The sequence below is a fragment of the Petaurus breviceps genome, unplaced genomic scaffold (assembly GCF_028583685.1).
Source record: "Petaurus breviceps papuanus isolate PSGF00001 unplaced genomic scaffold, PetGlider_PUasm1.0 175, whole genome shotgun sequence".
NCBI classification, from domain to species: domain Eukaryota; kingdom Metazoa; phylum Chordata; class Mammalia; order Diprotodontia; family Petauridae; genus Petaurus; species Petaurus breviceps.
The window spans coordinates 23,503,508-23,516,145 of record NW_027185764.1 but is presented as its reverse complement, the minus strand read 5'-3'; the positions used below and the strand labels follow the sequence as shown (position 1 = coordinate 23,516,145).

Genomic DNA, 12,638 nt, shown 5'->3' with positions numbered 1-12,638 from the left:
ACAGCCACAGCTGCTGGTTGGGGCCACACTGGGGCTAAAACCTAGGGCTCAAGCAGGGCTGGGCTTGCTCACAGCTTGCTGCAATGGATCCTTCCTGTCCGCCTGCCAGGCTGCCTTCAGCAGGAGATTTGTTTCTCTCTGTCACTTTGTGGGTTCTGTAGCTTTAAAATTTGTTTAGAGTCATATTTTATAGGTATTTGAGGTAGTTATGTGGGGAGCTTATGGAATTTTCTTGCTTCTGTGTCACCTCTTGGCTCCACCCTAACATTTCTCTTTATTAATAAAATACCTAATCATTTGTTCTGCAGACATTCTGGTTGATGCTAAAAAGACTCCCTGTAAAAATTCAATTTAATAACCAAAGGAAGAAACAGAATTTTGTAGTATTATTTTTTTAAAAAGATAAATTCATGTCTAGGAAAAGAATTTTCCAGACATTTTCACATGTCATTTTTTTATTACAGCTTCAGTGCATAAGCATTTCACTACATAATTTTCTTGTGACATATATTGTAACTCAGTCTTTCCAAGCAAATTTTAAGTTTTGTTACTAGCTGTCTTAAAAATATTTTTTTAAAACATTTTCTTTGCATTCATTTTTTGCAGTCTTATTGTAGTGCAGATTCCTGCTTGTATGACTATTTCAGGGGATGTTAATTCTTTCGACTAAAATTTTAAAAAAGGTTTACACAACAGAGGTTTTTACTTTAGCTAGTGAAATCTCTATTTCCTGTTGCTAATAGGAAGCCAAGTGTGGACATGCCTATGTACATTTCCCAGAACAAAGAAAGATTGCATATTTTCATCAAATTCTACTAAAATTAGGTATAGGATGGTGGTTTATGAAAATAGCTTGACATGTTTCCTATTATGCTTCCAATCTTCTGTGGAATTAGTTTTGGGAGTGAATTTTGAAAAGTTACCCCTTAGAATATCTTTTTTTTTCAATTAGTACTTTAAAAGTTTTGCTATTCCATTTGAACCATTGTTTCATAAATGCCTAATAAGTAAATTACATAGACCACGGTTGCATTTTTTTTTTTTGGTTAGGAATTTTGAGAGCTTTGTTTAGTATTTTGATTAGAGGGTCACATGCCACACTTGTCTGAGCTGTTGACTTATACTGAGAAGCTTTCTCTCCATGTATCTTTCTGTAGAATGTATAAAATATGTTCTTAATCCTTTAAGTTGTGTACTTACTCTGGTGAAGGATGATGTGCCCTGACATCAGTGAAATTCATTGGAAGTATTGAAGCTGAAGCTAGTTTCATGAAAATTCTCAATGTGATTGAGACTGTCTGTTAGTGACTTTATTTCCCTTCCTTCAGGCCTTAAAACTTAGTTCTGTTTCTTCTCCATTCTTGCCTCTTTTTCTATAACCTCAAGTGGCCATTTTTTTTTAAAATTAAGGCTGACCCCTCCAGTTATGCCTGTCTCCTTTGGAAGCTTGCCTCTTTTATCATTCTGTCATCTGAGATGAGAAATGTTCCAAGCTTTAATGAGCTATGTAAATGCCAGCTACGTAAATCTATATTTATATAACAAATATAATCTCATTCTTTCCATCTTTTTGATAAAATTCAGAGAGAAATGGTCCTGGGACAAATTAATCATCTGCTATTATTCTTATATACTTGATAATATGCAGGTTATTACACAGGTGGATTAAAATAACTGGTTTGTTGGGTTGTTTTGTTGTTGTTTTTGTAATAGTATAAAGGTATTGGGTTAAGAAATGAGCTCATCCTGTGTGGATTCACTGAAAGCATCCTTGGTACAACTTCAGTCCTAGATAAATAAACAGGAATAATACATACTTCGTCTTGTTCCCATGTGATACTGATCTCTTCTGTTTGCTCTATATATTTTGAAAGCTTTTTCTTCCATGTAGCATGAAAATTGAGAATTTGGTCTAGTGATATCTATTTGAATGGTCGTTCTTAAGTTTTTATGGATCAGTGTTACGAGGGCTGGGTGGGAGCCATTTATTCTGTAATAATTATAGGGTTCCAGGAGAATTTATTATTTAGCGCTCTAGGTTATTTTGAGACCTATATTTGTAGTATGGGAATTTTTCATGGAAGGTATATCATTCTAGCTTCTGACAAATCTAACCATCAGGTCATGTTTTGCTAGGTATATATTAGTGCTAGATTTTCATAGTCTGCAATAATGTGTAGCACTGTCTCTACATTTCCTTGTATAATCTACATAGATCACTCAATCCAGGCTCCTTAAGAATCCTGTAGTTTCTATTGGCAGTGGCCTGGTCCTGAATTATCATTAAAAAAAAAAAACAAAACCTTTATTTCCACAAACAAAACTGCATGACTCTGTCATTTGTTTGATGTTTCTTTGTTAAAATATTATGAAGTAGCGTGAAAATGTCCCACATGGAGAGTCTTTTGATTCCTTTCTTGGATCATAGCTGTTTTACAAACTTCATCCAGAGGCAAACCACTTTCACTTTCTTTTGAATTTCCATTCTGGTGACACCTACCTCTTAACTACTTCAGCTGTCATTTGGTGAAGTGGTCTGTTTTTTTCCAAAAATCTTTGTATAGATTCTTAACCTATCATATTTGCTAAGAATGCCTGTCAATCTTTTTTTTAATGTAGAATCATTAAATTTTCTGTCACTGCCTTAGTATTATGGGTCCTTTGTTTCATTAATATTATATAAATATGTACAAAGGCTAAATAATAAAAATATTGATCTTGTATCCTTAACTGATTCAGGCAGTAGAATCATTATCCACATATATTTAAAGCCAGTCTTCAGTTATTGTGTTATTTAGTATTATAGATTCATACTGGGAAGGTACCTTACAGAGTAAATCAGTCTTAACTGCCTCATTTTACAGATGAATAAACTGAGACCCAGAGAGGTTATGCTATTTACTCAGAGTCACACAAGTAGCAAATAACAGAGCCAGGAGTTGAACCTAGGCTCTCAGACAGCAAACAAATGATCATACTCCAGTTTTAAAAAGACTGGTTCCATGCCCAACTAAATCCATGACTTATTCTTACTATAAGTGATAATTATAAAACAACAATAACAATAGTAGCTAGCATATATATCATACTACAGATATATTACAGAGTGCTATGCAAATAGTCTCATTTGATCCTCACAGTAGCCTCAGAAGGTAGGTTTTATTATTATCCTCATTTTACAGATGAGGAAACTGAAGGACATAGAGACTAAGTGACTTTCCCAGATCCCCACAACTAGAAAGTGTCTGAGGCAGGATTTCAGTCTTCCTGACTCCAAGTTCTACCTATCTAGCTGCTTAGGTTGCTGAATATCCTTTCACTGCTATTGTTAAATAAACCTTTTATTAAATGTAAGAAAAATAAAAAGGCTGGTCAGTCTTCATAATATAGAAGTAGAGTATAATATTAAAATACTTAGCCACTAAGTTTTCTGTTGAAACTGCTGATTCTAAATCTATACAAATGTACAAATTCCAAACCTTTTCATTGTTTATGCGATAAAGTAAGCAAACATTTATTATGAATAGAGAAAAAGGGGAAAGGCTTTTTGTGTCACTGGTCTGTGGAATATGGAGGTGGGAGAGTACCAAACAACCAAGGAATAGTAATAGGTTTCAGTTTTGACTGTCTAGGTTTATTTAGGCTATTGTATTAATATAGGGGAAAAAAGGTTTATGTCAGTGCTAGACACTCATAGTGATCTTGGGTCTGTTACATTTAAGGAGATTTTAGTAAATCATCTTATATTTATTCTTCCTTTCATGAGTAAAAACAGTTTAATGTGCCATACTATGTAATACCAACATAAAGCATAGGTTGAACTAGTTATAGGTAGAAGCAAAATAAGAAAAGTGACCTTTAGTGGTATTAAATCTTAGAAGATTCAACTGTTAGTGATTTGTTATTATCCCTTAGCAAATTTCTGCCAGTAATATAAATGAAGACTATGCTCATGGGTACGCACATACTTTCCCAGTGAGGATAAACTACTCCATTTCTAATTTAGGCCAGTGCTATTCTTTATTTTATAAAGTTTTTTTTTAATGCCATATTCATTCTTGTATACATCTTACCATTCACATAATCCTTCCTCGTGACAAAGAGTTAGTGCTACTTTTAAAAATCATTAGCCAAAAGTAAAAATACAAAAGTATTTGTGTATTTAAATATACTAATAATTCACCCAGTTTTTATACCATCTATGGACTTTGATTAAAAGGGAGATCCTTGTTCAGTGATCAAGATGGGGACATACTGCTGGAGGGAGATGAATTATACCCATCTTGACTTTTTTGGTATAAAAAAGAATAGAAGAAAGTTCTAGCTAATTGAAAATATGGTATACACACCCTTAGAGAAACAGAAAGGAGTTGGTAGCATTAGTTTATATTTGCAAAAAGAACAACATGCAAATAATTGTAGCTTATGCACCAAAAGGTTGCTGAGGATGAAGAAATAGAAAGTTCTACTAAGAACTCAGCAATATCTTCTGTATTAAGTAAACATACTTCTGGTGCCTAAGGACTTATTTGCAAGGGTGAAAAAAAAAGGTTAGGATTCTGAGAAGTATTTTAGAAAACAACTCAGGGAGCAGACTCATAGACTATACAGAAACCTCATATTTCAAAGAGAAAATGATTGGTAGGCACTAGACATAGTGCATACCAAGTAACACCCCAAAAAATGCAAAATTGATTATATTTTAACGGATAAAAAAAGATTTGTTATTGGTGTGGGAGTGAAATCTGAATCAATTACTTGTGTACCATCAGATTACCAACTTGCTAAAACAAAGATCAGAATAAGAATCAGAATTGATTTTTTTTAAAGGAAAAAAGAATAATATAGGCCTATTGTCACAATAAGAAAGCCAAAAGAAACCAGAAGGTACCTAAATCAGCAAACATTTTGCTAGGACATTCAAAGGCAGCACTAGTTTGAAATGTTAACTTGTTTGTAAAATGTTATGAAGAGAGGGAAAACAGAAGCAGTAAAACCTGTTGTAACTAAGTGAAGTTATCCAAAGGGTATTCAAAGCTGAAAATGGGAGAATGACCAAAAAAAAAATGGAAAAATCTGCAGAGATGACAGTTCCAAAAAAGCTATTAACTTTTTACTGTCAAGGATGGTGGAATGAAAATGAATGGTTCATCACAGTTCCAGATGTGCTTGTATGGAGGTACAAATAGCACTAAAAAGAACACGAACGGGAAAGGCTCTGGCTTGGATCTGTATAGAGGAGAGGGAGGCATGCTAGAATCGCCGAAACTGTTTGAGCATTAAAGAATTGATAGGTGAGGTATCTGATGGCAAGGTAAATAATAAAGACACGGACAGAATCTTGAGCCTTATTGTCCCCCATGATTCCCCTGCAAAGACAATTGAGAAAAAAAAACATCAATAACTGTCAGCCTGTATGTATATACACCCATTTCCCCTTCTGTACAAAAGCTTTCTGAGAGTCATCTGTACATGAATTAAGGGCATCTTCAGAGAGTATATTAGCATGTAACATCAGGCTTTCACAAGCAATATTAGACAATGGACAGTCTCTTTGTCATTTTGCATTTGACTGAAAGATATAGGGAATATAAGATCCATTGTGCTCATTGTGGATTATGTAAAAGTATTTGATTCAATGTAACAAAGCTCCAGTTTACAGGCTTACTTCCAACAAGTGTCTCCCATCTGTATATGAAATCATTTAAGATTACTTGAAACAGAGAACAGAAATAACTGTGATCAGGTGATGCAAAAAACAAGGAGGTATATACTCACCAAAAATGTGTCTGATGAGGGAAATCCAGTCCAAGTTGAAGAGGGATTCTCTGTACTCTTGTTTGTGTATGACATTGTTTTTTAAATAATCAGTACTCAGAATGTCGCGGAGCTTTTTGGAAGAGATCTATAACCATTCAATAGTTTGATCTGACCATCCACTCAGGAAAGACGAATGAAAGTATCTACTGCAAAGGTTACAACATCCATTTGTTTGAACAGCTAACAGATCTAATCCAGTGTCATCTATTGGAAATATACACCACAAATGGATGAGTTGAGTCTAAAGTTGAACGGAAGGAGAGTAGGCTGAATTGCCTTTGAGAAATTCTAGATAATAATGAATTTAAGGTTTCCAAAGCACTTTACATAAATTATTTCATTTGACTCTTATATTACTTCATGTATGAGGTAGGTACTGTATTACTTATTTTACAGATGGAAAAAACAGGTTAGAGAAATTAAGTGTTACTGGACCCAGGTCACACAGCTAATAAGGCAGATTTTGAATACAGGTCTTCCTGATTCTAAAGGATTGCCTAGGATAGTTCCTTTAATGACTCCAGGCTTCCCATAGAATCCCAGGCCATTTTAAAAATAGCATCATTCTGCCAGTCTTGCTATGTGGCAGTGAAACATAGAATATAATAGTTTCCAATGAATTAAAAATGAACATCACACAGAGGGCAGTGGAGGGTCATATGATGTTTGTGAGCTTGCTTTATTTGTTAGTAAGGAACATCACAGAAGAACCAGAGTAAGAGATGTGTTCTAGAAAATACATGATTAGAAAAGATGTGCCAATGGTCATGTTGCAGGGGTGCAGGAAGACAGCTGTGTGATCAGAGTGTACCAGCACCTCCTGATATTGAGAGAAAACAGGAAGGCTTCCATCATGTTGGTGGACCCTCTCAGTGAACTTACAGGAAAACATGGACACGTTGTATAGGACGGGCAGATTGTGGGTTGCGGTCTTTAGAGGGAACTTTCTAATTGATGACATTTTAAAGACATTTAAGTATTGAGTATTTGCAGGGCACTGTGGGAGGTGGTAGAACTACAAAGATAAAAAGAAAATAATTCCTTTTCTCAAGGAGCTTACGTTCCAGAAATACAGAAAGTCTTAAGTACAAGCTATATACAAAATATTAGAGATTAAGATCGATACAGGATGTGTTTTAGTAATTGAGGGAGTGGGAGTAGAAAAGGTCTTGTGCTAGGAGATGGCACCTGATTTGTGCTTTGAAGGAAGCTAGGGATTCTGTGATTGAGAGGTGAGGAAGAAAGTGTATTCCAACATTGGGACCTCCATGTGCAAAGGCAGAGATGGATGTTGTGTATGGGGAACAGCTAGTCGGCCAGTTTGCCTAGAGTAGAGAATGCATGAAGGGGAGTGATATGAAATGAAATTGAAAAGATAGTCTGGAGTCAGGATGTGGTAGACTTTAAATTCTGGACTGAGAACTTTGAATTTTATCCTAAAGACAGCAAAGAGAGCCATGCAGATTTTTGAGGTGATCAAGGTTGAGGTAGAATGGCACCCCATTGTCAGATCTGTGTTTTAGGAATAATGGTTTAACAGATATGCAGAGTATGAATTAGGAAAAGAAGAGCTTGAAGGATAGCATTAAACTAAATCAGATATGGAAAGTCCTTTCTTAGGTTTAAAATCAAGATAATAGAAGGAGCTATTGAGAATAATTCTGGAATCTCCTTCTTAGTCCTTAAACATATTGATTTTTCATTTGTCTTAAACGCTGCTAAGTACTTAACAGTACTGCCAATATCTTGATATCCTTTGACATTCATCAATTAATATAGATTTTTGCAATGCATATTTTATAGCACAGATTTAAGTTCTGCTGTTAGCCAAAATAGTCTTGTGAGAATTCTTTCATTTGAATGCTTGTTACTTCATTACTGTCCACAGATAGGTTGTGTTCATATACAAGGATTATAGTGTTCGCACTGGGAAGCACCATAGAGATCGTCTAGTTCAGCCTCTTTATTTGACATTATTTTGAATTGTCATTCATACTTTTTTTTTTAACTTTTCTGTCACTCCTCAGTCACTTCCCACAGAACTCTTCCTAGTAGAGAAATATACTTAAGCAAAATAATTGCGCATGTTTTAAAATGAATGCCTCCTTCCTCTTCCTGTTGTTGGTTCATCACACCTTTGCCAAGAGTCAAGAGACATGCTCTGTCCTCTATTCTCTGAATTCACAGTTGGTCACTGGACTGACCAGAACTCTGAAATCTTTTAGTATTGGTTTTTTTTTGTATATTATTATGGTCATTATGTAAATTGTTCTGGTTCTACTTATTTTGCTCTGTTTTACTTCATGTCTTCCTCAATTTCTCTTGATTTCTTCTTGTTGTTTCTTATGATGCATTGATATTCCATAAATCACAAAGCACAATTTGTTCAGTTATTCTCCAGTTGAAGGACACCCACTTTCCTGCTATAAATATTTTTACATTTTAAATCCCTTCATTTTACAGCAGAGAAAATAGACCTAGAGGGGAAGAATGATTTACCCATGTTCATTGCGTTACTATTGATGAGAATTTAGTGCTTTTTGTTTGTTGTAGACTTACTTTGGTCTTTCTTGAATGAATTAAATTTACCATAAAATTTACCTCATCACAACTTGGATGGAGCATAACTCACAGTACAGTTGTTTTTTTAATCTACAGTGATTTCACCATAGATATATTAGCTGCACTGTTAGTAAATGGTATTAGACTAAGGAAAATTCTTTATTTGGAGAGAATAGTGTCCACCAGTATACCCTAACCCCAAAAATGTTCAGTCAGACTTAAATTATCATTCAGATAACTCATTCATTGCCCAAAGATAGATGTAAAAAAGTTGTCCATAGCTTCATTCTGAGCATTTAAATAGCATTTATTTAATATTTGAACCAATTTATGCCTGTGGGGGAAGCATGTATATTGATTCAGTGATTAAAATTGAATTTTGATTGCATTTGTTTTTAAGAGTACTTGCCTCTTTCTTTTTAGGGGAAGCAGCTGCTGCAGAAGTGTCCTTACTTTATGTGGTTCTATCTGTATGCAGTTTACTGACATTGGTAGTGCTGATTGTGAACTGTGTATCCTGCTGTAAAGATCGAGAAATAGACTTTAAGGTGAGCATTAAAAAATAGAAACATTTTAAATGGTCCTCTGGAAATAACTAAGTTGTAATGGCATTAAAATATATGTAGCATTTTTGACAGTATTCACTATAATGAATCTAAATTTTTGCCATGCAAGTAGGAAACCATATTCATTAATTTGTTTCTTGTGGGGGAGCACACATTCCTTTTAAAACAAAGGAAAAAAAACCCATAAGACTTTTTTTTGACTAGTAAATTTGTGTTACTTAGTTAAGATTGCTATGGAACAGATGTCTGCAAACTTTCTGAAGTTGAGCTATTTTTCACTTCAGACTAGATGATCATTTGAGGATATTTTTAGAGGACATTTCATCCTTCAGCTACAGGTTGGGCTTAGATAATTTCTATGTCTAACTGCAGATGATTTCCAGAAGCCTTGATAGGAGTTTCCAGGAAAATATCTAAATATTAATGGAGAAGAATACTACTGAGAATGGAATACAGTAGTAGCAATTGACTTAAGCTTTGAGATCTCATGGTAGGTCATAGGTTATTAAAAATCATATATTCCAAACAGTTCATTTTACAGATGAGGAAATTCAGGCCCAGAAAGGTAAAGAGATTGATTGGGAACCTTAGCTATAAAGCTTTGCTTTTTAAAAAAGAAATATTTTCAGTGATCATTCCCTGGATTTTATTGATTATTTTATGTTTATTTATCATGTGGAAAACTTCCCTTAATTCACTGTTACTTGTGGCTAATATATTAACAATAATAATAATTAACTATATATTAGTACTGCCACAGAAGGTTTGAATACTATAAAATCTTTATAAGCAAGTATTTTCTTGGCTTTGATGTATAAAGGCAGCCTTGTTATCAAAACCATCTGTGTCTATTGAATGGACATTTCTCATTTATATGAACCTCTCTGCAGCTGCTACTTTGGTCCAGTCTAGTGGCGCAAGACAATTATCAGCTCTCTGTTTATCACTGGGATTCAATCCATACAAAGTAGAGGGAGAGCAGGGCTCTAGGAAAAGAGTCATACCCAGCATGCTTCCCTCCTGGAAGCACAGAGGTACACCTGGGGAGTGAAGGGTTGTACATGCTGTTACAATGTCGTCATTTTGCCAGTTTGTTTGGGTAACCTCTTTTTGTTGTTACAAGAGGAAGGTTTAGTGTTACTGATGGGAAGGATACTCAGAAATGCTAGTGGAGTAAAATAATCATAATAAAAGTGGGGGAAAGCATCACTAACAGTGATAATTTTGTCTTGTAAAGATTTTATTTTGTTCTGATGAGTAGGATATTGGTATCATTACACTAAAATCAGTTTTGTTAATTTAGTGACCAAACCACTTAGGGTTATAGCACTAGGAATCTATATGCAGAGAGAAAAATCTGTTGTCCATATAATGTCAATATTTTTAAGGAAATTTTTATTAATATCTTGCTTTTATATAGCCTACAGCTCACAATGTGTTCTGCTTACTTTCTCATCCCAGAGAACTATCCCTCATAACCAAGAAGGAAAAAAAGGGGGGAAAACAATTCAGCAAAACTCAGTAACATCACACAATTCTCACATTATCTCTTCTTTAGGGCCATACTTGACCTTTATAATTTCAAAATATTTTCTGTTATTTTATTATTGTTTTCCCATTTACATTGCTGTCATGTATATTTTATCCCTAGTTCTACTTACTATACTTTGCATCATTTTATTTTGTGACTTTTTTTTAATCTTTATTCATCCTATCGTCTACTGTAGCAATATTCCATTAGTTTCATATGCCAAATCTTGTTTAGCCATTTTGTTTTCAGTTCTTTGCTGGACTGTGAAAGGTTCCATTATAAATATTTTGGTGTATATAAGGACTTTGTGTCATTTGCCTCCTTCTTTGGATAATTCAAAATTGTTTTTTAGAATGGTTGGATTAATTCACAACTCTACCAGTAATACGTTAGTATGCCTATCGTTCCACAACTCCGCCTACATTGACCATTCTTGTCTTCTCTTTAAACATCTTTGACTTTTCTGAGTGTGAAGTGATACCTCAGAGTTTTAATTTTCATTTTTCTTATTATTTACAATATGTAGTGTTTTTACAGGGTTGCTAATAGTTTACAATTGTTCTTTTAAGAACTATTCGTTCATATCTTTTTCTTATAATGTAAATAGCTTTTGACCTTATGTATTTCTTTTAGTTGGCTTTATATCTTGTATGTTAGACTCTTATAAAAACAATCCACACTTAAGATTTTTTCTTAGTTGATTATTTCTATTCTTATTCTAGTTGCATTTATTTTGTTTATGTAAAACTTTTAAATTTCAGGTAATCAGTGTTATCCATTTTACCTTTTGTAATTTTCTCTTCTGCTTATTAAGAATTCACTTCCTAACCTTAGCTGTGAACAGTACCCAATCTGGTTGTCATCTGACTTTTTTCATGGTTAGATCTTTTATAATTTAGGTCATCTACCCATTTTGAATTTGTGTATTATAGTATATGATACTTATCTAGACCATTTTCCAGTTTTCCATGCAGTTCTTATCTCTCTGGATTTATTAAACACTGGGTTACTGGGTTCAGTTACTTCTGATTCTTCTTTGTCTAGTCTGTTCATTTATTTTCTTTGCTATTTTTAAACTAATACTAAATAGTGCTGATGATGGCTACTTCATAATAGAGTTTTGAGTATTCCTTTTTCATTCCTAATATTTTTCATTGTTTCTCTTGGTAGTCTTAATCTTTTGTTGTTCCATTGATTTTTGTGATTATATCTAGTTCTGTATTCTGTTGGAAGTTTGGTATAGCACTAAATCTGTAAATTAATTTCAGTAATGTTGTTATCTTTATTATATTGGCATTATATCCACCTGTAGACATAGATCATCCCTTTAAATGGTTTATTTCTGTAAAGACTATCTTGTAATTGTAACTATATAGGTGCATTGAGTGGGCTTTGATAGATAGATTCCCTTGCATTTTGTAGCTATTTTGCATGGAGCTTCCCATTTTGTTACTGTTTCCAGGATTTTGTTGTTTCCATATAGAAGTATTCTTAATTTTGTGGGTTTATTATACAAACTACTACTTTTTTTTTTTTTGCTTTTTTTTGGGAGGGCAATTGGGGTTAAGTGACTTGCCCAAGGTCACACAGCTAGTTTTTGTGTTAAGTGTCTGAGGCCGGATCTGAACTCAGGTCCTCCCGACTCCAGGACTGGTACTCTATTCACTACACCACCTAGCCGCCCCCTACAAACTACTGCTTTAATGAATCTATTGTGTCAGTTTCTTTTCCTGATTCCCCTAAGATTATGTAAATAAATTATCATGCCATCAACAGATAAGCATAATTTCATCTCCATTTTGCCTAGCTTTATGCTTTTGATTTCTTTCTCTTTGCCTTATTGCCATTACTACCTTTTTTAGAAATGTCAGATAACAGTGGGGAAAGGGGGCGTCCTTGTTTTATTCCTGTATGTACTGGAAAAACTGGTTTTCTCACATTTGCAAATAATGCTTTTGATTTTAGATAGATACTTTTTATCCTGTTAAAAATGTATATCCTTCTGTGTCTGTGCTTTGTAGGATTTTTAGCAAAAATGAGTGTTGTACTCTGTCAAAGGCCTTTTTGCCATCTAGTGATATAATCCTGTGGTTTGGTATGTTTTGTTTTTAATATTAATTATGTTAACTGTTTGCCTTACATTGATCCTTGCATTCCTA

The 12,638-nt window shown here is 34.1% G+C and overlaps 1 protein-coding gene across 1 annotated transcript in view; it reads left to right on the top strand.

Annotated features, from left to right (window-relative positions):
* Positions 1-12,638, top strand: part of LMTK2 (lemur tyrosine kinase 2) — a 115,563-nt gene that overhangs the window by 32,781 nt on the left and 70,144 nt on the right. The window contains exon 2 of the mRNA XM_069084890.1: positions 8,806-8,930. Coding sequence (XP_068940991.1) covers positions 8,806-8,930 — 125 coding nt within the window. The remainder of the gene's footprint in view (positions 1-8,805; positions 8,931-12,638) is intronic.